At 44.1% G+C, this 20,392-nt stretch overlaps 2 protein-coding genes across 5 annotated transcripts in view; one reads left to right on the forward strand and one right to left on the reverse strand.

The window, feature by feature from the left end:
- BPGM (bisphosphoglycerate mutase) overlaps positions 1 to 20,392 on the forward strand; it is a 35,917-nt gene that overhangs the window by 418 nt on the left and 15,107 nt on the right. For 2 of the 4 annotated variants that reach the window (XM_064654337.1, XM_064654336.1), the window contains exon 1: positions 19,966 to 20,113. The exons of 1 other annotated variant lie outside the window; for it this stretch is intronic. The gene's annotated coding sequence lies outside the window, so the exon portion shown is untranslated. Of the gene's footprint in view, positions 1 to 19,965; positions 20,114 to 20,392 lie in introns of those variants that run through there. One more of the 4 variants, XM_064654339.1, reaches the window with a different exon arrangement.
- Positions 217 to 9,160, reverse strand: LOC135414070 (aldo-keto reductase family 1 member B10-like). Its single transcript, XM_064654331.1, has 10 exons — positions 8,981 to 9,160; positions 8,456 to 8,623; positions 7,262 to 7,378; positions 5,912 to 5,989; positions 5,153 to 5,275; positions 4,584 to 4,690; positions 4,341 to 4,422; positions 3,739 to 3,822; positions 3,182 to 3,264; positions 217 to 2,724 (listed from the first exon to the last, which is right to left on the reverse strand). The coding sequence occupies exons 1-10, from the start codon at positions 9,044 to 9,046 to the stop codon at positions 2,682 to 2,684; spliced, it is 951 nt and encodes a 316-aa protein (XP_064510401.1). The 5' UTR covers positions 9,047 to 9,160; the 3' UTR covers positions 217 to 2,681.

Genomic DNA, 20,392 nt, shown 5'->3' on the forward strand with positions numbered 1-20,392 from the left:
TGAAAAAAAATATTTATCAACATGATCCTTCAAGTGCTCCATAATGGTATCTTAGGGCTGCTTGGAAGCCTTTGCTATTTGCTTGTACTTGGAGAATTGATTAATGTACAAGCATAAATTCAAAGTATGTACAATGGTGCACTTTTCTCTGAGTGCCTCTCCCACAGCTGGTGCCCCAGGTCTTTTTGCTTCATTTAACCCAAGACAGACAAGATAATTAGTTTTTCTCTTTAATCTTCCTCTGATTTTCTGACAAGGCTATCAACTTCCTCAGCAGGATGTGGTATTTCAGTTTAATCACGTAAAAATTATACAATTTGGGCTTATCTTTCATCCTTATTTGGGATTCCTTCTCCATAGATCTGCCCTGAGTCCACTCAGTTTCTTGGTGTGGTTCATTGTTCAGAGAAGTCATTGAAGCATGCAAAATGACACATTTTGCCTTGTGTGTGATGTATTTTCTCAAGAGAGCCCAGAGAGCAGCTGAAGTGCCAGTTTGCTCCTGCTCTCCTTCGTATTCCCAAGGCACTCGAGTTTGTGGTGCTGTGCTGGTAATTTATTAGTGTTAGTAGTGTCACATTCAGAAACCAACAATGATGAGTGGCTCTCAAGACTTGATGTAGGAACTTGCAGAATCCATCAGATTTTGTACTGAAGCAGCACCAAGGTGAACTGTTGCCCTCAGAGAGCTGTGCTCTGTGAGCCTGTGAAAGCTTGGAAAGCCTGGCTGTTTGGCCAGCAGGATGGGATCTCCTCTGAGGGAGAGCAGAAACCCTGGAGTATTTGTTCTAATTCTTCTGAGCACATCTTTCTGGAGACAGGTTCAAAAGCCTTGCATTCCTGTGGCAAGGAGCTGGGTAGAGTGTGTGATGACAGAGATTTGGTGGAGAGCAGGGCTGAGAAGTGCAATTTGTCCTTCCTTTCACTTTCTTCTGAGATTTCTGCTGCTGCTGCTTCTGTGAACTCATGTTCTCCTTTGAAGGTTGGTGCTTGGTTTTCCCAAGACACATCCCGAGAGATGCCTTGCTCATTTATGAGAGGATTTTTGGCATTTTGCTTAGTTTTGCCTGTTGCTGTGAGACCTTGCCCAAATCATGCCAATATATGGGAGCTGCCAGTGGATTTTCTGTCCTGAAGGTGTGGCTGGGGTTGTCAGATGACAGTAGGGACTTTGGGAAAGCAGTATGTATTGGAACAGGATGTTTATGTTGCTAAATGGTGTGCATTGACTCAACTTCCAGATGCTTGTTAAGGCAGGAATAAGGCAGGAGGATAGTGGTTTAATCTGATTCTAAGACCTTGGCCTCTTTTTTGCACTGAGTTCAGATCAAATCAGGAGCATCCTCTGAGGTCCCATCACCCTCTGTGTCTTCTCAGTAGTTTTTTTTGAAGACTTTAATATTTGATAATTCTTATATTTGCCTATTTGTCTATTAACCTGATGAGCTGACAAAACTGTGTAATTAAAGTGATTTAACTCCAGAAATGAAACGATGAGCACATACCCTAAGCAGGCAGCCCTTGCCTGTGCATCCTTTGCACCTAGGCCTGATACAGCAAGTTGATGTGGCTAAACCCTGATGATGTCTCCTTCCTTTCAGTTGGTTGTATGTGCCCTGGGATGAGAAGAGACCCTACAAGTGGGAGCAGGGTAGCCCTTCAGCGTGGGTAGGATGAGGCAGTAAGTGGTGCCCTTAGCCAAGGAGGATATGGATGAATTTGTGTGATTGTGCCCACAATGATGGCTCCAAAGTTAGAGCAAGTGTTTGATCAGGAGCTTTCCAAGGCAAAGAGGGTGGTTGTGAAAGGTGGTAGAAATTCCCTACATCTTTAGCTCCCATGCCATATTAAATATTGTACCCTTACTGGATTCACTAACTTGGTGTATTTTTTTGCAGGAGGTTGCTGAGGGCTTTATGAGCTGTTTCCTTTGGAAAGCTGGGAAACACATGGTCTTGGATAGTATCTTTTTGAATGGAAAGTGGAAATTTTGGGGAGAAGATCCTAAGGTGTCAGTGGTTTGGCTCAGCACCAAAGGGCTGAGCCTCCCCTGCCAACAGACACCTGGGTTGTGTGGCAGCTGAAATGGGGCTGTGCCTGTGGCTCAGGGCCTGTGGCCAGCCTGTGGATTGCTGAGGAATGGCAGGGGAGAGTGCTGAGTGGCTGTCCCAGGGCAAATCCGTGTCCCCACAGTGCAGGTGACTGCAGCCCACCTCTCTGTGTATCTCTGGGTTGGGAGGGTTTTGGTTTCTTCCTTCACTGGACAGAAGATTTTCAGCCAATTAACGTTTTTGCTTTTTACAGTTAAACTTATTTAAAATATGGGACGCCTCTGATGAAATTGTGAATCCATGTGTTTGTTTTTTTTTGTGGTTTGTCAGCATCTGGTTTCTGCTGATGCAAGACTGAAGGCAATTACTGAATGGTGGTACAAGCTCTTCCACCTCTGCTTTGGCTCTTCAGTAGAAATACTGTCTTCTAATAGGCAGAAGATTATTACATCCCACATTTTTTGCTGAAGAAAATACCCTTTTCTTCTTGCAAAAAAACCAAATTTCATGGGATAAACATTCTGTGTCTTCACTGGCAGTACTGGGGCAGATGCAATAAGAAAACCAGATAAATAGCTCAAAGTTAGAGCAGAGGCATGTGAGACACCAGAGGTCTAGTGAAGGCCATCTTCAGTATTCGGCATGGAAAGGGTATTCCTTGAGATTTTTGGACCTGAAAGAAATCAAAGAGGGAATGTTATTTAAATGCATAACTTAAATGTTATATAGAGATGCATTGGGTACACAAAGGAGCCACTGAGGGAAGATCTGCATCATGTAATTACAGGAAGAATATGTGGAGATATATGTCTTTGTTTCTCTAATACAGACAAAGATGAAATGAATATCCAGAATCCATTTTTTATAATTCAAGTTACAGAGAGTTTCCTGAAAACTGAATTCAAAATGAGAATGTAGTTTGTTTTCTTTTGGTTTGTTTGTTTTGTTTTTAAAATGAAAATATTAAACCCTCTCCTGAAAAAGTGTTCTTGGGAAAACCAGTTGGAATTTGAGTTGGTATGATTTTTAAATAAACTGAATTTCATTCTACTTAGTATCTGTGACACAAAATTCCTTGTAAAGAATATTCAAAGTTTAGGAGTTGGAAGAAAACAGTCAGTGTCACTTACATATCCATTTCACAGATCCTCCAGTTTCTGTTAAAGCTCAGAATAGTTGCCATCTCCTCTTTAGTCAATTCAAAGTCAAACACCTAAAAGGAGAAACAGATGGAAATTACCTCTTTGGACAAACCAAACAATGAGGAGAAGGACAGGATTAGAGAGCAGCTCCATGCTGGAGGGTCGATTTTCACTCATGTACCACTGAATTAACAGATAGAAGGACACCTTGTTTTATGGACACAGGAAATATTTTATGAACATTGTTTATTCTATATATGATGTTTCTGGCATGTTACTGTGTGGGGATTCCAAGCAAGCAGTGCCTGCTGATTCATCCATAAGCCACAGAACAGGAATTATCATTAAGGACGGTTCATTGACCTCTCCAAAAATAGGCCTGGCTTGACAGTCTGTAAAGTTTAGTTAAGCATAAAGAAGGAAAAAGTGCAGTCCTGCTGCCCAAGGAGGACATGGCAGGGATGAGAAAGGATCTGTGTTTGCTCTGCAGGGAGAAGCCGTGCTGTCCCTGAAGGGCAGCACCCAGCTCACTCCTAATCCCTCACCTGGAAGTTCTCCAAGATGCGCTGTGGTGTGACAGACTTGGGAATCACAATCACATTTCTCTGGATCTGGAAGCGAAGGAGAACCTGCAAGAACAGAATCAGAAAGAGGATGGTTCCTGCTCTGGAGGAAGCAGAGCCTGTTCCAACAGCTGTTTTCTCTAAGCTCTATGCACTTTGGCAGAGCTGCATTTCAAACCATTCCTATCCCTGCAGCCCAGATAGCACTGCCTGGAGAGCAAAAAGGGAAGTGGTGGAGCCTCACATGGAAGGCCTCCTTTCCCATTCATTTTTGGAACAATTCCTTTTCTTCCCAGCTAGGCTTTTAGCAGTCTATGCAAGGCTTTCATTCTGTGCAAGAGGACTTGAGAGGGGAAGGTGACATCTGAAGCTGGGTCAAGAATCTTTTGTAGGGCCAAAGAGATAGTGGTAGCGTGTCTTGCAGATCATTTAATAAAAAAATCTGTATTGTTAGGGAAAAATCAAAGGAGTGCCATAATTCATGGATTGGGTAATATGGATAGAGGTTCTACCCTTTCCTGAGCTCTGTTTTCTTAAATGGCTGTGTTACAGGAATGAGTACCCACTGTGTGGCACTTACTCACCTGTGCTGGGGTTTTGTTGTGTTTGGCTGCAATCTCTTTGATCTTGGGGTCATCCAGGAGGGAAGGATCCCCTGGCTTAGCCCTGCGCAGAGAAAACAAATCAATAGCAAGAAACCTCCACAGAAAAATCCAGCGTAGCAACAGAGATTTGTATCTGGGTGAATACTTAATGCTGCAGGTGTAGCTTCAATGTTACAAACATAATCCATGCCAACTTCCTTGCAAATTGCAGAGCAGTCTTACCATGGTCTGTCAGGACGGCCAAGGGGACAGTATGCGGTCACAGCAATCCCTTTGGATTGGCAGTACTTGATCAGCTTCTCCTGGGTGAGGTATGGATGACATTCAATCTGCCCACACAAAAGCACAGAGGCTGTTACTTGGCAGAACTGTTGAAATATTGTGCTCCATGGATTATCTCCTAATCCAGCTGGAGGCTGCCTTTTCCCCTAATTTGCCCATGGCCTGCACGATAATAGTATTATCCTTAGTATTGAAAATACCTATTGTTATACAAAGTGCTCATGTAGAGTTTGCTATGGGCGTTTCACAAAGCTCATCTCTGGATTCTTTATTTTTCCAGAGAAACTTTTTTTTAAGGAAATACTCCAACATTTGTAAACAGTGGTTCAGCAAGGTGATACCAAAAAGGAAATGTCCAAGTGCCTTGTGTACTCCCAAATATTCCACAGAGAGGGATTTAAAGTACATGCTGTCTACTTTGTTTTCCCTTTTCCCATCCCTTCTTTCAATTGGTATCAGGTATTTATAATGCCTGAAAACTAGTCACCTGAAGTCACTTTGCAGCTTACCTGGTTATTTGCAGGCTTGTGCCTCAGTCCCGGCTTGTTCAGGATTCTTTCAATCTGCTCATGGTTAAAGTTGGAGACTCCAATGGCTTTTACCAGACCACAGTCCACCAGCTCTTCCATGGCCTGATACAAAGAGGAGCAAAGTCAACATCCAGTATGCAAAGCAGATCATGATGATGTGGGGTTTTTTTTCCTGTCATGAGCAGCACTAAATAACTGTTTAGACTTGCAAAGTTCTCTGAGGGAGAAGCACGTACCATCTCACCCAAGCCCAAATTCTCATTCCCTGAGTGTGTGGAAATTCAGACCAAGTTGCATGATGACACTCAGTAATCCACTACTGTGCAAGCACTGGAGGGCTGTGCCCCACACTGTAGGCAAGATCTCCACCTAAAACACCTTTATTTCTGTGAAATTTGTTTGAGCAATTCAAGAAGGATGCAAAAACTGTGGTGAAAATAATTGTACAGTTGTTATGGTCGAGCAATGAACTTTTTCTAGTTTCAGTCTGGTCTGCAGCTCCACTGGAAGAGCTTGTGTAGCTCACTGTGGGTAAGGTGGTTAAGAAAGACTCAGGGAATAGGAATAACTAGGTAAGGATGAAGCATGCCAATTATGAAAAGGTCCTTTGTACTGCCTTACATGCCTTCCACCTAGTTTTGCTTGAATGAGATGACAGTGGTTGTGTGACATAATTAAACCATGGAAAAGACTGATGAGGACAGAGGACATGCCTCTTCTGCTCTAGGCTAAACTTACCTCCCACGTCTGTAGAATATCACTGTTGCTAGGTATAGCCATGCCTTTGTCATCTTTTGGCAACAGCTCCTCTCCTGCCTGTCAGTGAGAAAAAATGCTTGAAATAATCTCTGCTGGGACACTAGCTGTATAAAACAACTAAGTGGGGATGTAAGGAGCTAAAGCTAATAGTGTATGAAAAAAATCCCAAGTAATTCTCATTATAACTTAATTCTTCATGTTGCTTCTTAGTTCATGCATTTTGTAACCTCCCATGCCAGTAAAGACAGGTATTTCTGCTGGACCCTTGGAAGTGATCATCTACAAAATGCATGCAGGGAAGCATGCAGGGACTCACAGAACAATATTCTGGGGTCTTACATGAGTTCACTCTAAGTGTTGTTCTGTTATGCACATTTAGGAATAATGGCTTCTTTAGTTGTTTTTAAAAAGGCATATGGATGATTGACTTTGTTCCTGTGAACATACACAGTTTATGCTGGAGTACATTTGCTGACAGATGTCCCATGGGGAGGCTCACTGTTGAAGTTGCTGTATTAAGGAAAATTAGAACAGCCTGTATCTAGACAGTATGGCCAAAGTATTTTGAATGATTGGAATTTTCTAGATGCCACAATATTATGCAGTTTCACTTGATGGCTTTTTCCATATAAATCTAACTAAAGCAATATTAAGAGAATAAAATGAAGTTGAGCTTGAAAGCATTAGGTAGAATAGAGATTTTGATCTGGGTGTAGCAGAAAGGAGAAGCTAATGGTATGTGCGTGTGTGTGTGTATATATATAAACTGACATAAATCTTTGAAGTGCATGTAGTCTGTGAAAACTTGATATCTAAAAGCCTCATCTTTTGAAATTCAAGGTCTGTGAAACAACACTGAGTCTCCTACAGGCAAGGTCAGCTCAATCTCTACTGTATTAATGACTTGGTGATTAAAGAGAAAAATGGGAATCTTTCACTCTGTGATTTTGTAACCTGAACAGGAAAGAATTTCTGTCGCACAGCAAAGCGCAGCCCTCTGTCCCACAAGGGGCAGTTTTCAGATGAGCATGCTTTGGATTTGTAAAAGAAAGGGAAAAAGGCATAACCTGTGCTTGCAGCTGGGAGGCTTGATCTTAGTGCTAGGTCTGCCTGTCCATTATCAAAAGGGCAGAGGACACTGTGCAAGCCTCACTCTCAGGGGCAGAGATCAGGAGCACAGCTCACGTGGCCAGAGTAAAGCTGAATGGGCAGCACTGTCACAGTGCTGGTACACACCAGACACATGCTCTTTCTGGAGCTGCAAGTGCTCCTGGCAGTGTTGAGGAGCTCTACTAGGAGGAAAAGCCAAGGGCATTGCTGTCACTGTACCTTGAACCCAAAAGGCCAGTGGATGAGGTAGAGATCCAGGTAATCCAGTTTCAGGTCAGCAAGAGTCTTCTGGCAGGCTCCCTTCACCAGAGGCTTCTCATGGAACGTGCACCACAGCTAGGGGCAAAAAACAAGGCACACTGTGACCTCCTCGGTTAAAGCTCTTGGGTGCTCTCCTGAACAGGATAGAAATGCTCCATCTCCTTTGGAAGGTCAACTGGAATGAAGTCATGTTAGTGCTTTTCAGATCTGGCATGCTCTGGGATTGGACTGGCCCATGACACTGAGGGCAAGGTGTGTGCAGTGGCAGCACAGTGTTTGAGCAGGATCATAACAAAGTCTGGTTCCATTAGTTCACACATAATTTATGCTACCCCCTTTTACACAGAGTCTGGCTTGGCAAGAGGGGGTGTTTACAGGACGTGTCTGTCATTCCTGAGCATGCTCAGAACTCCTGCATTGAATGTAGCAGGCAAAGCCAAGAAAATATAAGGCAAGCGAGAGTGGTTGGCACCAACCTTTGCCTCAGTAAAAAGTAACTTCAGAATCCACCTACATAACCTGATTTTCTTAATAAGAAAGAGAACACGCCAGTCATACCTTCCTTGAGACGTGCTGAGCAGATAACACTGTTCCAAGGAGCCCAGAACCGTGTCTTACTCAAACAGCAGAGACACTCCTTTGTCAGGACTGTGAGCCCGGCTGCTGGAGGAAGCACCAGGCAGTGCCAGGCCCATCTCCTCTGCTGTACTTTAGCAGTCAGCAAGGTGCCATTAGCAAACTGGTTCTGCCTCTGTATGAGTCCTTTACACCAAGTGGTCTCAGAGCTCTGCATCACAGGTTTCTACCTTGCTTGGTGCTACCTGGCCCACTCTCACCTTTCCCTGCTTCCCTTCTTTTGCACTGGTCAGTCTGCAGTTGGCCTCCTCTCATCCATGCCCCAGAACTTCTGGGTCTCCTCAACAGAGTGCCAGACCACAGCAAGGTACAGTCTCAGTGTATCCTTCCTAACTCTCCACACAGAATGGGGTGAAGCAGCAAGCTTGTGTCAGGAGTGACTTGCATGATGTTATGATTTGCTTTATCCTACAGCATGAAATTTTTTCCCAGTACTTAAGCTTTTCTACTATAAAATACTACAGGCAAAGCATTCCCCTACCGCTGCTTCAGGATGCAAGAGCATCAGATTCTTACCTTACTGACAACAAAGAGATCTTCTCGTTTCACAGCACCTTCTTTGATTTTTTGCTGGATCCCTTCCCCAATTTCGTTCTCATTCAGGTACGCATAGGCACAGTCAAAGTGGCGGTACCCAGCATCGATGGCAGCCATCACTGCAGCTTTGACTTGCCCAGCTGGGGACTGAAAAGAAAACATAGATATTAAGAATCTCAAATCAGTACATGTTAAATACCCGTATCCTAGCAAAATAACACCAGGGAAACCATCTTACTGAAAGCAATTCCCCCCCCGCCCCCCAGGTTGGTGGGATGTTTTTTTCTTTACAAGAACACTTATGTCTTGCAGTCATAAACATGGGCTCCAGGGCTTGAAGCCAACCTCCAACCTCTGTAGTCCACTCCAATTCGGATTCAGCCCAACAGCCAGGACGAGCAGAGTCCCAAGGACCAGGACAGCTCTCCAGAGCTGGACCAGGAAGAGTGAAGTTTTGTGCCAGGGAGCTCTGCAAATACAGGTGCTTTTCCCTGAAGCTGGTACCTGCCAGGTGCCCAGCCCCAGGAGGGGCATCTTGGCTGTGGTGCTCAGCTGCACATAGGTTGCCATGATCCTTCACGCCGTTTGGGTTGCCCCACTGCAGCTGCCTCTTTAAACCTGTCTGGTTTAACAGTGACTGGTCGCTGGGCAGGGCAGGGGAAGGTGGTGGAGTGTCAGTGGTGCTCTGGCTCCTCCTATATCCAGAAAACAAGGCTGCAGCTTTTTCTCACGACTCACACAGGTTAATGTAAAGGCTGAAATCAATTTAAAATTGAGGAGGTAATTACGTTGGGCATGCAGTGGTGTGCCCTGTGGACCTTTCCTCCCCCTGTGGACCTTTCCTCCTGGTGAAGTTCCTTATCAAAAGATAAGGGCTGAGGGCAGGTGTGTCCTGATCCAGCTGGTGTTTGTGCAGGGAACAGCTCTTGCAGTGCCCTGTCCCTGTGCCACAGGTTGTCCATGCATATCTCACGTGTGCCAGTCACTGTTGCAATTCCACCATGGATTCTGTGAGAGAGATGGTTTCATTCAGGGGCACTTTGGCCCACAATCTGTCATTCATAAAGCTCAGGGGTGTCCTGAAATGTGTCAATAAACAGGAATCACAGAATCACAGAATATATGCCAAGTTACACCGTGTGCCTGAGAGTATTGTCCAAACTTTTCTTAAACTTTGTCAGGCTTGGTGCTTCCCCACTTCTCTGGGGAGCCTGTTACGGTGCCCATTCACCCTCTAGGTGAAGAACCCTTTTCTAATGTCTAACCTAAACCTCCCCTGACACAACTTCAGGGCATTCCCTGAGGTCCTGTCATTGGTCACCACAGAGAAGTGATCAGTGTCTGCCTCTTCTCTTCCTCTCACGAGGAAGTTGTAACTGCAATGACGTCTCCCCTCGGCCTCCTCCAGGTTGAACAGACCAGGTGACCTCAGCTGCTCCTCATACAGCTTCCCCTCAAGGCCCTTCACCATCTTTGTTGCCCTCCTTTGGATGCTCCCTAATAGCTTAATATCTTTCTGCACACAACATTCAAGGTGAGGTCACACAATCACCACCGTCAATCGGCTGGTGATACTTTACCTGATGCCTCCCAGGACATAGTTGGCCCTTCTGGCTGCCAGGGCACTGCTGACTCATATTCAACTCCCCCAGGTCCCTTCCCTGGCACTGCTTTCCAGCATCTCATTCACCAATTTGTATGAAAAGCCAGGGTTGCCCCATCCCAGGTGCAGAATCTGACACTTTCCCTTTTTGAACTTCATATGGTTGGTGATTGCCCAGTCTTCTAATTTGTGAGGTCTCTCTGCAGGGCCTCCCTGACTTCAAGGGAGTAAACAGCTCCTCTGAGTTTTGTGTCATCTGTAAACTTGCTTAGTGTCCTTTCCTAAGTCCAAGTCATTTATGAAGATGTCGAAGAGTACTGGGCCTAAGATGGAGCCCTGCAGAACCCCACTAGTGACAGGTTGCCAGTCTCATGTTACCTCATCCACTGTTACCCTCTGTGCTCAACCTGTGAGCACACTCATTGTGTGATGTGTTTATCCACCTGTGTCATTAATATATTTGAAAAAACTCTTTTTATTGTCCCCCACATTTCTGGTAACTCCATTTCCAACTGAGCTTTAGCAACACAAATTTTCTCCCTACGGCAGCAAGCAACATCTCTGTATTCTTCATGTCACTTGACCTTGGTTTCACTGGGTATTCACCTTCCTTTTTTGCCTTATTTCCAAGAGAAGATCCCTGTTCAGCCAATCCAGCCTTCTGCCTCGTCTGCTTGACTTCTGACATCTGGGAATTGCCTGCTCCTGTGCCCGTAGAAGGTGATGATTGAAAAGTGACTGGCGCTGATGGACCCCAGCACCTGCAAAAAACATTTTCCCAGGGGACCTTACTTACTAATTCCCTGAGCAGCCTGAAGTCTGCTGTCTTCATGTCCAGAGCTGATATTTCCTGGCACTTTTCCTCCTGTCAACAGAGGTTTTAAACTCAGTTGCCTTTTGGTCACTGTGGGCAAGATGGCCACAATCTCTACTTTGCTTGTGAGATCCACTCTGTGGACAAGCAGCAGATCAGGGAGGGATCTTTCTGCATCAGCTTCCTTAGGACCTGTTTCATAAAGTTATCATCCAGGTTTTTTAGGAATCTTCTGGCCTGGGTTGTAGCAGCTATGTGATGCTCTCAGTTAATTTCTGGCCAGTTGAAGTCCCCCACAAGAACAGTTGTGCATGTTGACTTGGAAATGTCCCTTAGTTCCTTAAAGAATAATTTGTTGGTGTCATTTCCCTGGCTAGGAGGTATATAGCAGACTGCCAGGATGATATCAACATTATTTGTTTTCAGCAGCCATAAAGGAGTTTCATAATGCAGAGAGAGACGTGGGAGTGTAGAAGAGAAAAGGTTTCCTGTTAGCTACGGGGTCATGGTCATCGTGGATGCCATATATAATCACATATATATAATAAACACAAATTACACATCCTTTTGCACAAAAATAAAGCAGGATCCAGGGAATGGATGGTGGTTGTGCTTCAATGTTTGCACACACGGGGGCAGAGTTAAACTTGTGTGTGGCCACTGCTTTTGCTTTTCTTCAACTGTATCTCATCCAATTTAATTGCATATTGCATTCCTTAGATTTTGTAATAACAAGAAGGTGGAAATCTCTCTTCCTCTGCCTCTTTTCCTAAAAAGTATTGGAAGAAAAAAAACGAAGGTGGCTTACATTTGTAATAAATAAATAGGTATGAAAATTTTCTCGTAGGGACTCAAAAGATACAATCTGAGTTTTGAAGAAGAAATTAGCAATTATCATTAACATACCGATTTTCTGAATTGTCTGATCTTTAAATTAAAGACACAAAAAAGAATTTCCTTTTCCCTGCTGTCTTTTGCACTGAAATGCAATACTGAAATGTATCAGACTGCTTCTCCTGCCTCAACCCACCACTCTCTATCAAAGATGTTCCAAAACTGGCACTTATGAGCATTGTTATGCATGAGAGAGGGAAATGCCTGTTTTCTCTCTCCTGTCAACTGGCACTTACTTTCAACATGTTGTATATCCCAGGGGAAACAGAAAGACTGTCTAAAATTTAGAATGGTTGGATTTACTATGACTGGTGGTGCTTTCATGAACTCAGCACCTCCAGCTTGCTTTTAAGTGCAGCAATTAATGAGGATTGTGGGCCACCTACAGCTGGTAGGAAGCAGTATGTGCTGTACAGAGTTGGGTTGTTACCTACCTATTTGCGGTCAGAGGTTACTTCCATTGGGAGATTTCCCACTGATTCAATAGCATGGAAACAAGCCATTTGTTAAAATGTCTGCCAAAATGTCTTTGTTCAGCCAGTCTAATACCAAACTCTCTCTAACCTATTTTTTATACTGTCCCCGATGTCCTTGGAATGGCTTTCAACACTGTATGTTTTTCAGTGCTTCATCACTGAAAAACTCTGTTTCCCCCAGCAGCTCATGATGCAGCAGTGGTAATGGCTCGGGCACAATGGAGGAGATAAAATTCCTCAGGATCTGCATCCCAGTGTTGGCCTGACCATGCTGTTATCGGGGGGATGAACCAAGAACAGCAAGAAGAGGAAGAACTGACCTTTTTCCTTTTCTCAAGCGCTTTCCCCACTCTGTAGTGTAAACCAGTGGGCTCGAGCTGATGGAAGAGGTGCTGGGATATCATACCAGGCTGGGAAAGTAGAGCTACTAAAAATGGTTTATGGCCTTTTTTATACTTTTGCTCAATCACTGTATGTCACCCTCTGGAGCAAGATGGGCTTCCCAGAACTAGTCACAATCTGACATTTCCACAGCATTGGGCCCACAAGAAACCTGAAGCAATATATTTTGGCTTCTGAGGAAAACCCAGCCAGTGTGGTTCTGAAACTGGAGTAACTATTACTGTTACAAACACAGGAAAGGGAAAAATCTGGGCAGCATCAAGCTGAAATTACCTTCAAGAGGAACCTTTGAATTTAGCAGAACTTCAGCAAGCTACAGTTTTTGAGAGCTACATCAAACGGGGTGGTTTGGTGATAAAGAGAAGTGTAACTTGCCAACAAGTGGGTACCTGAGGGTAAACGGGATAGGAAGAGATAGTTAATAGAACTGTCAGGCAGTGGGGAGCAGACCCCTGGAGGCAGTGGAGGAGGTGTTGACAGCAGGCAGGCAAAGCAAGGCATGTTCACAGTATTCACAAAGAATAATAAGGTTACATTTTCATCTGATTCTTGTGTACATGAGAATCTTGCACTGTTTCATTATGTTGAAATGCAAATGCCTTCTCTGGACACATATCAGTTGAAGTACATTGTATGTTTATTTAGCTTAAATCTGTTCCCTACCACTTGAGTTAAAACAATAGAAAGCACTCCAGCAAAATAACATTCATCCTCCCACAGACTTCGCATTAATTTAACAGCATCAGTTTTTGAACTCCTTTAATTAAACTGCAACTTCCTTGCACAGGCCAGGACTGGTTGCTGCAGAAGCAGAAACATGTTAGTATCTTTTGTGTCTTTTCTTGAATTCGTGAAAAGAAACATTCTGATCATAGACTGGAGAGGTGGATTTAATGTGGGACTGGCAAATACTTTGCTTGGTTTTCTCTAGGTCAAGCCCTGTAAAAAAAGCAGGTACCAAAGCATCAACAAAGACCAAACCTTCTCAGTAGGAAGAGTAAGAAGAATGGGTTTTGTAATGAGGGGAGAAGCAAATTGAATTAAATAGGAAGGACACTGTGGTCAGCCTCCAAACTCAACTAATCTATAAATGGAAAATTTGACCATCCCAGACCTATATTCCTATCCAGTTTTCTTGGTAGGCCTGGTTATCACAGGGACGAGATTTTCCTCTCTCTTGTATGCAGACGTGTAGGTTTTCTAAAGCTCATAATTTTAGAGAACAGGCTGCTATTTTTCTTGCCAAGGCTTCTCCATGTCTAAAGTTTGTATATTTAGAAGGGCAAGAGACTTTGGTCCAATAGCATGGGCCTAATTTTATGATATCTTTCTAGAGGTATTATACCTTTCCCCAATAAGAAGACAGGTAGTTTGTTGCCAGATATAACTTCTTCTTCAAATGCTGCCTTAAGAAGAGCAGGACCATACTGCCCATTTTTTTTTCTCACAGATCCATTGTATTGATCTTGGCTCAGTCCCTTATTCACTATATTACAGATGCAGACTTCGACAGAGGCTGAGAGAAAGAGACCTCCCCACAAGCATTGGTATGGGTGAGTTACATCAGATCTCTACTTAATAATTATATCTTTTTGCTAGCTTGAATATAACTGCTTCAATAATTGCTTTGTTACGGTGCATTATACTACTTTATGGTATATTATACTCTATTAGTAGATTTTTAGTGTTTATATTGTTTTAGTGTTTATGTTGTGTAGTAAATAGTTCTGAATAAGGTTTTTTGTCTGATGCTTTGTATAAAATAAATTATTCATTTTATATAAATATTCTCATGTTGCCATCATTAAAATCTGTGGGACAAAGTGGTTTAATACCTCTGTAAGTCCTTTAAATTTAAACTGTTAACACAGGCTGAGGCTAAGATAGAATTCAGCCACACCTAAACCCTTCCCTGAGAAGGATGTTAGAAAGCAAGGGAGTCTTCCTGCACCTCGAGACTCACTGGCAAGGCTTTGCTTTTTAAAATTTTGTCTAAGCCTTCCACTTTCCCATGACAAATGCCTTGTCTCTCTGGGAAACAGAAAAGTGTCTTTCTTTGTAAGATAAAAAGGAGATACTGAATTACAAACAAAATACTTTTCCGGGTTCTTCTGTGGACTGACGGCAATAGAGAAGAATTGACTAATTCTGAATCAAAAAACAGTGGAAGTCAGGCACAAAATAATATAAATGAATGGTTTTACATGTAAGTAAAGCAGATGTGAGATGAAAATTTAAATTGAAAACTCTGGGAAGTTGGATATTCTGACTCCCCATCCTTGCATGATTTATTAGTCCTGTCTGTCATTCTACTCATGCTCCTTTTTTGTTAAAGAAATTAAGTAGGGTAGGGGGGAAGGAAGCAGGAATTAAATTGTGATACACAGCTATTTATTTAGCAACTTGACTCCTAAAGTTTCCTGGGAAACAATCCTGTAAAAGAGAGGTCTGATTTTGTTGCTTTTTAAGGTCAGGAGCAACCCAGCTGAATTCTACAGCAAAGTGTAACAGTGTGACTCAGCCCTTCTCTTTATATTATCTAACCGTGACACATAGGACAAACTTTTTCCATAGGAAACTCATTTTTGTGCTCCACTGAAAACCAAGCTAAACATCAGCCTGTCTTGTTTTGTGAACTGGCATTGCTGCAAGAGAGCCACATACCATGAACAGAAACGATACATCTTTGTGATTTGTAGTGTCTGGGAGAAAACAAACATCATAAACGCAGAGAGAACTGTGCACATGCCCATCAACAAGGTCTTAGTTATGTTTGTTATGACGTAGAAGTAAAAAACTTTAGAGCAGCTTTTTTTGAGGTGAGCCACTAATTTTTAACAGACATTAATACACGCAAACCTGAGTGTGTGTGGTGCGTGTTTGTTATTCTCAACATTCTCTGCAATGACACTGGAGTTTCCATTTTACCCTTTTGGTTGTATTTGCCCAGATTCTTATGTGTTGTTGCCATGCTCTAGTATCTGCACTATCCAGTCTGTTTTCTAACTAACTTATCACGACTGGACTAGACACCACCCTGCTGCTTTCTTTTTTTCAAAGGTCTTTTTAAATTATCTCTTCCCAGACAGTTTCTTACTGACGTCTAATGTCTAGACTGCTTTGTTTATCATGAGGGGAAAAAAAGGCAGATTCATCACAGGATTTTTTTTTTTGCTTTTGGTACTGCTTCAGTAAGTTAATTTGTACAATATTGTGACCAGAAAACAGTGGAATGTTCCAACCCAAAACCTGAAGTGTAAGCCACTCCAAATCCACAAAATCTAAAAGTGAACCTTGTAAATCTTCAAATTGCATCACTTGCCCTAGAAAAGGAAAAAAGAATTGATTGTGAGAATTTTGTTTTCCCGGTTATTGACACCTTGTGAAACTTCTTTTAGAGCTATTTTTGGGGACTAGAACTGAATCCATGAGGGCTCCTTCAGAACATTGTGTTCCACACACTTTTCCGTATCATCTAGGCATCTGTTTTGGTAAAGTGTTTATCTGAAAATGACCATGTAATAGTTTTGAGGGCATAGAGAATGTAAGGTTTTTCCCACGTGTATGTTCTCAGCCTGGGGTATGCAGAAGTAAAATACTTTTTTTGAGTTAAGACTTCAGCTGAATGGGCAGAAGTCACCTTTTTTTAATTCAGAATAACATTACCAGTACACAGGCATTGGGATTGCATAAAAAATGAAATTCCCACTTCAGGTTTGGAATACAATGCCTCACATAGTAGCTTCCCTCCATCTGTTTTGCATATAATGAAGGCTTTCATGTATTTTCTTCCTCTTTCTCAGTCATTAATTTGGTACTTAATGATTCAGAAAAACTTCTGCACTTACTATGATTCTGGTGACAAATGGAGGGTTAGCTTAAGTGCTTACAGACTCCTCTTTTTTTTTTTTTTTTTTAAACAGACCTTCCCTCTGAGCTATGCAGTTGGAGAGAGGAAAAAAAAATAAGTAGAGTACTTTATTTTCTCTTTGCATGGGCTTGTACTTCTGGTTATGACATAAAGAGAATCTACTGAGATATTGAAGTTATATATTGCCTCCATACCCAAACAGGATGAAAGCCCCAGTGTATTTATATGCCTGCTACGTCCTCTCTGAGCTCTGACAGAGAAGGGTTTGTTTTCCTCGTACTATAGAGCAAGGTCTGGTGTGTAGAGACATATGAAGAGATGGGCTTAGCTGAAATGCCAGTTCTGAATCCCCTGGAGGGAACAAGGACTCTGCATAGTAGTGTGTTGTACTCCCAGACCTTTCTCCATGCAAATTTGGCCTCGAGTGAAAGTGGACCATCAGAATAGTTGCAGAAGAATCTCAGACAATATCACGGATAGCAGGCAGAGAAAAGACAGGATCTAGATCTTTCGTACAGGAAAAAAGTGTTGAAAACGGCCTGAAAGGGCCTGCATGCAAGAAAAAGGGGAGGATTCCCTAGGCACACATATGGGGGGCAGAGAAAATGGGCATGCTGCTGGTGGCAACTGAAGGTGAAAAGGAGTAGGGAGAGTCTAGGAAGGCAGGCATAAATTAATGCATTAAAGAAGCACCCAGGAGGGAGTTTTAGAGAGAAGGTTTCAGAGTTATTAAAGAGTGCAAGGACTTGATTATATAAGTTTTTTTTTTGAAGATGAAATTATTAATGAAGACATCATATATCAAATAGTTCTAAACAAAGAGCTCAGGGTTTTCTGGAAATTACAGTGGGTATGTCTGCAGTGGTCTGTGGCAAATACTTTGTCTAGCATCGAACAAAGTAATTATTCAATGAAAAGACACCAGGGGCATAATCAGTGAAGAATGCTCCTGTTTGCCATAGTTTTCATCAATCATTAGTCAGCCTTTCTTCTTTCCAGTTTTGTTTTCTTCTCTTTTTGCCTTGCTCAGCTCCAGGCCTTTATTCAGGGTGGTGCAGTTGCACTGGTGCCCCAGCAGAAGTTTATGTGTTGAGGAAAGGAGTTTCCTGAACTGCATCTGCCATAAACATTCCAACTAAACACTACCATCTGGAAGGGCTCCAAAACAGAGACCCTGAAAAACACAGCCCAGCTGGTCTGAGAGATAATAGCCAAATGAGTATAGCTGTCTGCAAGAAATCACGCACAGGGTTTTGGCTTTGACCCTTCTGTCCTTGTATAGTTTGAAATGTGAATCAAATTCATTAGGCTGTTTTTGCCATGCTAATGAAATGGTCTTGCTCAAAAACTAATGGAGACAAGAAATCTGTATGTAAAGGCCATGGGTTACTGTCTACTCCATTGTAACTATGACTGCATATTGGCATATAATGTTTCTTTCTGTTAATTGTATTCTTAATGATTGATGTACAGCCAATACATAGTGCTGATACTCAAGAATAGATGTTTTTCTTTCTAGGAGCTTTGCTTCTTTTCCTTGCAAAGTCAATCAACCAGTTTTACTGGAGGCAGGGTGACTGCAGGTGTGTGATCATGCAGCATGAGGTGGGAGCATTTCTCTTAACTAGTTTGAGATAGTGGGTGGCTATAATCAAACTCTTCTGGTACAGTGAACTTGAGTCCTGCATTGATTACATAGGCAGAACTGGGTTTATAGTGTAGGTTCTGGCTCAGACAAAGTTGACAGAAATGAAGTAATTGTTAACATTAAAGTTAGTGAGCGAGATGAAAAGGATTTTATGTGTAACTGTAAGTACAATTCACATCCAGTGGAAATATTCTGCAGACACGACAGATTTTTTTGTAGTTCTGTGTTGAGGTCAGGCATAGCTCTTTTTATCAGGAAAAGGATTGAAAATGGTGCCCCTGAGATGCAGAATGCTTTCTAGAGTTCCCAAATAAAATAAGGAACAAAGTCAGTGCAGTAACCATTAAAGAGACACAGGATGCTGCTCACCAACAGCCTGGCTGCTCTTACCACACTTAAGTGCTGTACTGTGCTGAGAACCCAGTGAAATGGTTTCATATGGCTGGTCCTTCTTTCCCACTGACAGTTTAGGACCTAATCCTTATAAATGCAAAATTAAACACCATTTCTGCTCACAGCACATTATTTTAATACCTCTACCGCGAACTTTCTTAAATTTCCTTGTGTTGCTTTTTCCTATCAGAATCTGAATCCCCCATCTTTTATTTTCATTTTAACTTATTAAAAAGGGAAGATCACCCCTATCTCTCCCTCGTGGAGAGGATTATAGAGCACATTAAGTGTACACTCGGTTTGTTGCCCTTTAAGCATTACATTGTGGCTGTTCAAGGGTGAGCATTTAGAGAAGAAAATGTGAATCTGATTAGGTAGAAAAGATGTGCTCTGCTTTCTTTTAAAAATAAAAGCAGACCTATAGCAATAGAAGCAGCAAAAGAAACAACCTTCCCACAGCACTTCTCTTGGTTTCTAGCCAGAGCTGCTCCCTCCACTTGGTTTTGATTTACTTTGAACTGGGATTACAGCCTGTGGGTATGAGGGCGCTAGCATGATCCTTAGGAGCACTGACGTCTATTTTTTACTTTCTGCTCATTTCATTATGAATAATGAGATTTTGGATCCTCGCTTCTCGCCAAAACCAAGAAGTCCTTAATCCAGAAGGAAAAGCGAGCCCTGCCCGGGAAAATCCCCGTCCCTGTGCCCCGTTTCCCCTCAACTCCTGGGAATGAGCGAGGGGGCGTTGGGCGGCTGCCGCGCTCCTTCCTTGGCACAGAGGAGGCTCCGGCAGAGGAGAACGAAGGATTCAGCAGCTGCGGGCAGCCCAGCGCCTTCCTTCGCCTCTTCCCTGATGTGGCGAAAGAGAGATCCGGCGGCCTCCCTCCTTCCCTGCCTCCCTCCCTCCCTCCGTCCCGCTGCCGCCGTGCCCACCAAGGCGGCGGGCGAGGAGGCGGACGTGCTCTGGGGGCAGAGGGGGACCCGAGGCAGCCGTGACTCCGGAAGAGCGGAGCCCAGCTGAGTTAGGTGGACCCGGGGGTGGTTTCGTGAGAATCCAGAGGCTTGGCTGCCTCCGACCGCGTTCTGCCCGCGCTGGCGTGATCCCGGTTCCCCGCTTCACAAAGCGCTGAGCACAGCCCGCGCCGGCGCCGCCTGCGTGCCCAGACTCACGGGGGGAACCAGCATCTCTGCTGCGATCCCTCGGGCTCTCGGAAGCCGGGATTTCCGCAGCAGGAGGGGCTGGATAACCCCCGAGAAACACCCCCCAGCCCTGGCGGGAACGGCAGCGCTGGGAGCGCTGGGAGGCGCTGGGCCCGGCCCGGCGTGTCACCGCCCCCAGGCCCGCTCTCATTGGCTGAGGGCACTGCCCATCATCCCGAGCAGCCAATCAGGCTCCCCCCGCGCCGCGGGGACGCCGCGGCCGCAATGAGACGCGCGGTCCGGCCCCCTCTGGGACGGGTGGTGGTGGCTTCGGCGGGCCCCTTTGGGCGGCTCGGGTTTAGCCCCGATAAGTCTCTGGAGCCGGGGACGAGCGCGGTGAGAGGCCTTGGGGGAGGGGGTGTAAGGGCCCTGGGCTCGGGGAGGCTCCCTGCGGGGGCGGCTGGGGGGTGGCTCCCTCGGAGGGGTTGTCCCGGCGCTCCGGCGAGGGGAAGGGTAGTGTTTTGGACCCCTGGGCAGGCAGTGGCGTCCTGAGGGGGCCGTGGGTGAGGAACCTCGTGTGTGCGTGTTGATGTGTTCGTGTGCCAGTCGTCGCCCGGCGCTGGCGGCCGCCTGTGTTGGCACCGGGAGGTGCTGCCCTACTTGTGGGTGAGCCTC

Source organism: Pseudopipra pipra, chromosome 5 (assembly GCF_036250125.1).
Source record: "Pseudopipra pipra isolate bDixPip1 chromosome 5, bDixPip1.hap1, whole genome shotgun sequence".
In the NCBI taxonomy this organism is placed as follows: domain Eukaryota; kingdom Metazoa; phylum Chordata; class Aves; order Passeriformes; family Pipridae; genus Pseudopipra; species Pseudopipra pipra.

Coding starts and splice junctions, on each gene's coding strand:
- LOC135414070 (XM_064654331.1), bottom strand. CDS start 9,046: ATGGCAACCTATGTGCAGCTGAGCACCACAGCCAAGATGCCCCTCCTG. Junction 7,379..8,455: donor ATCTCTTTGTTGTCAGTAAG/GTAAGAATCTGA, acceptor TTTTGCCCCTAG/CTGTGGTGCACGTTCCATGA. Junction 5,990..7,261: donor ACTGGCCTTTTGGGTTCAAG/GTACAGTGACAG, acceptor TCTCACTGACAG/GCAGGAGAGGAGCTGTTGCC.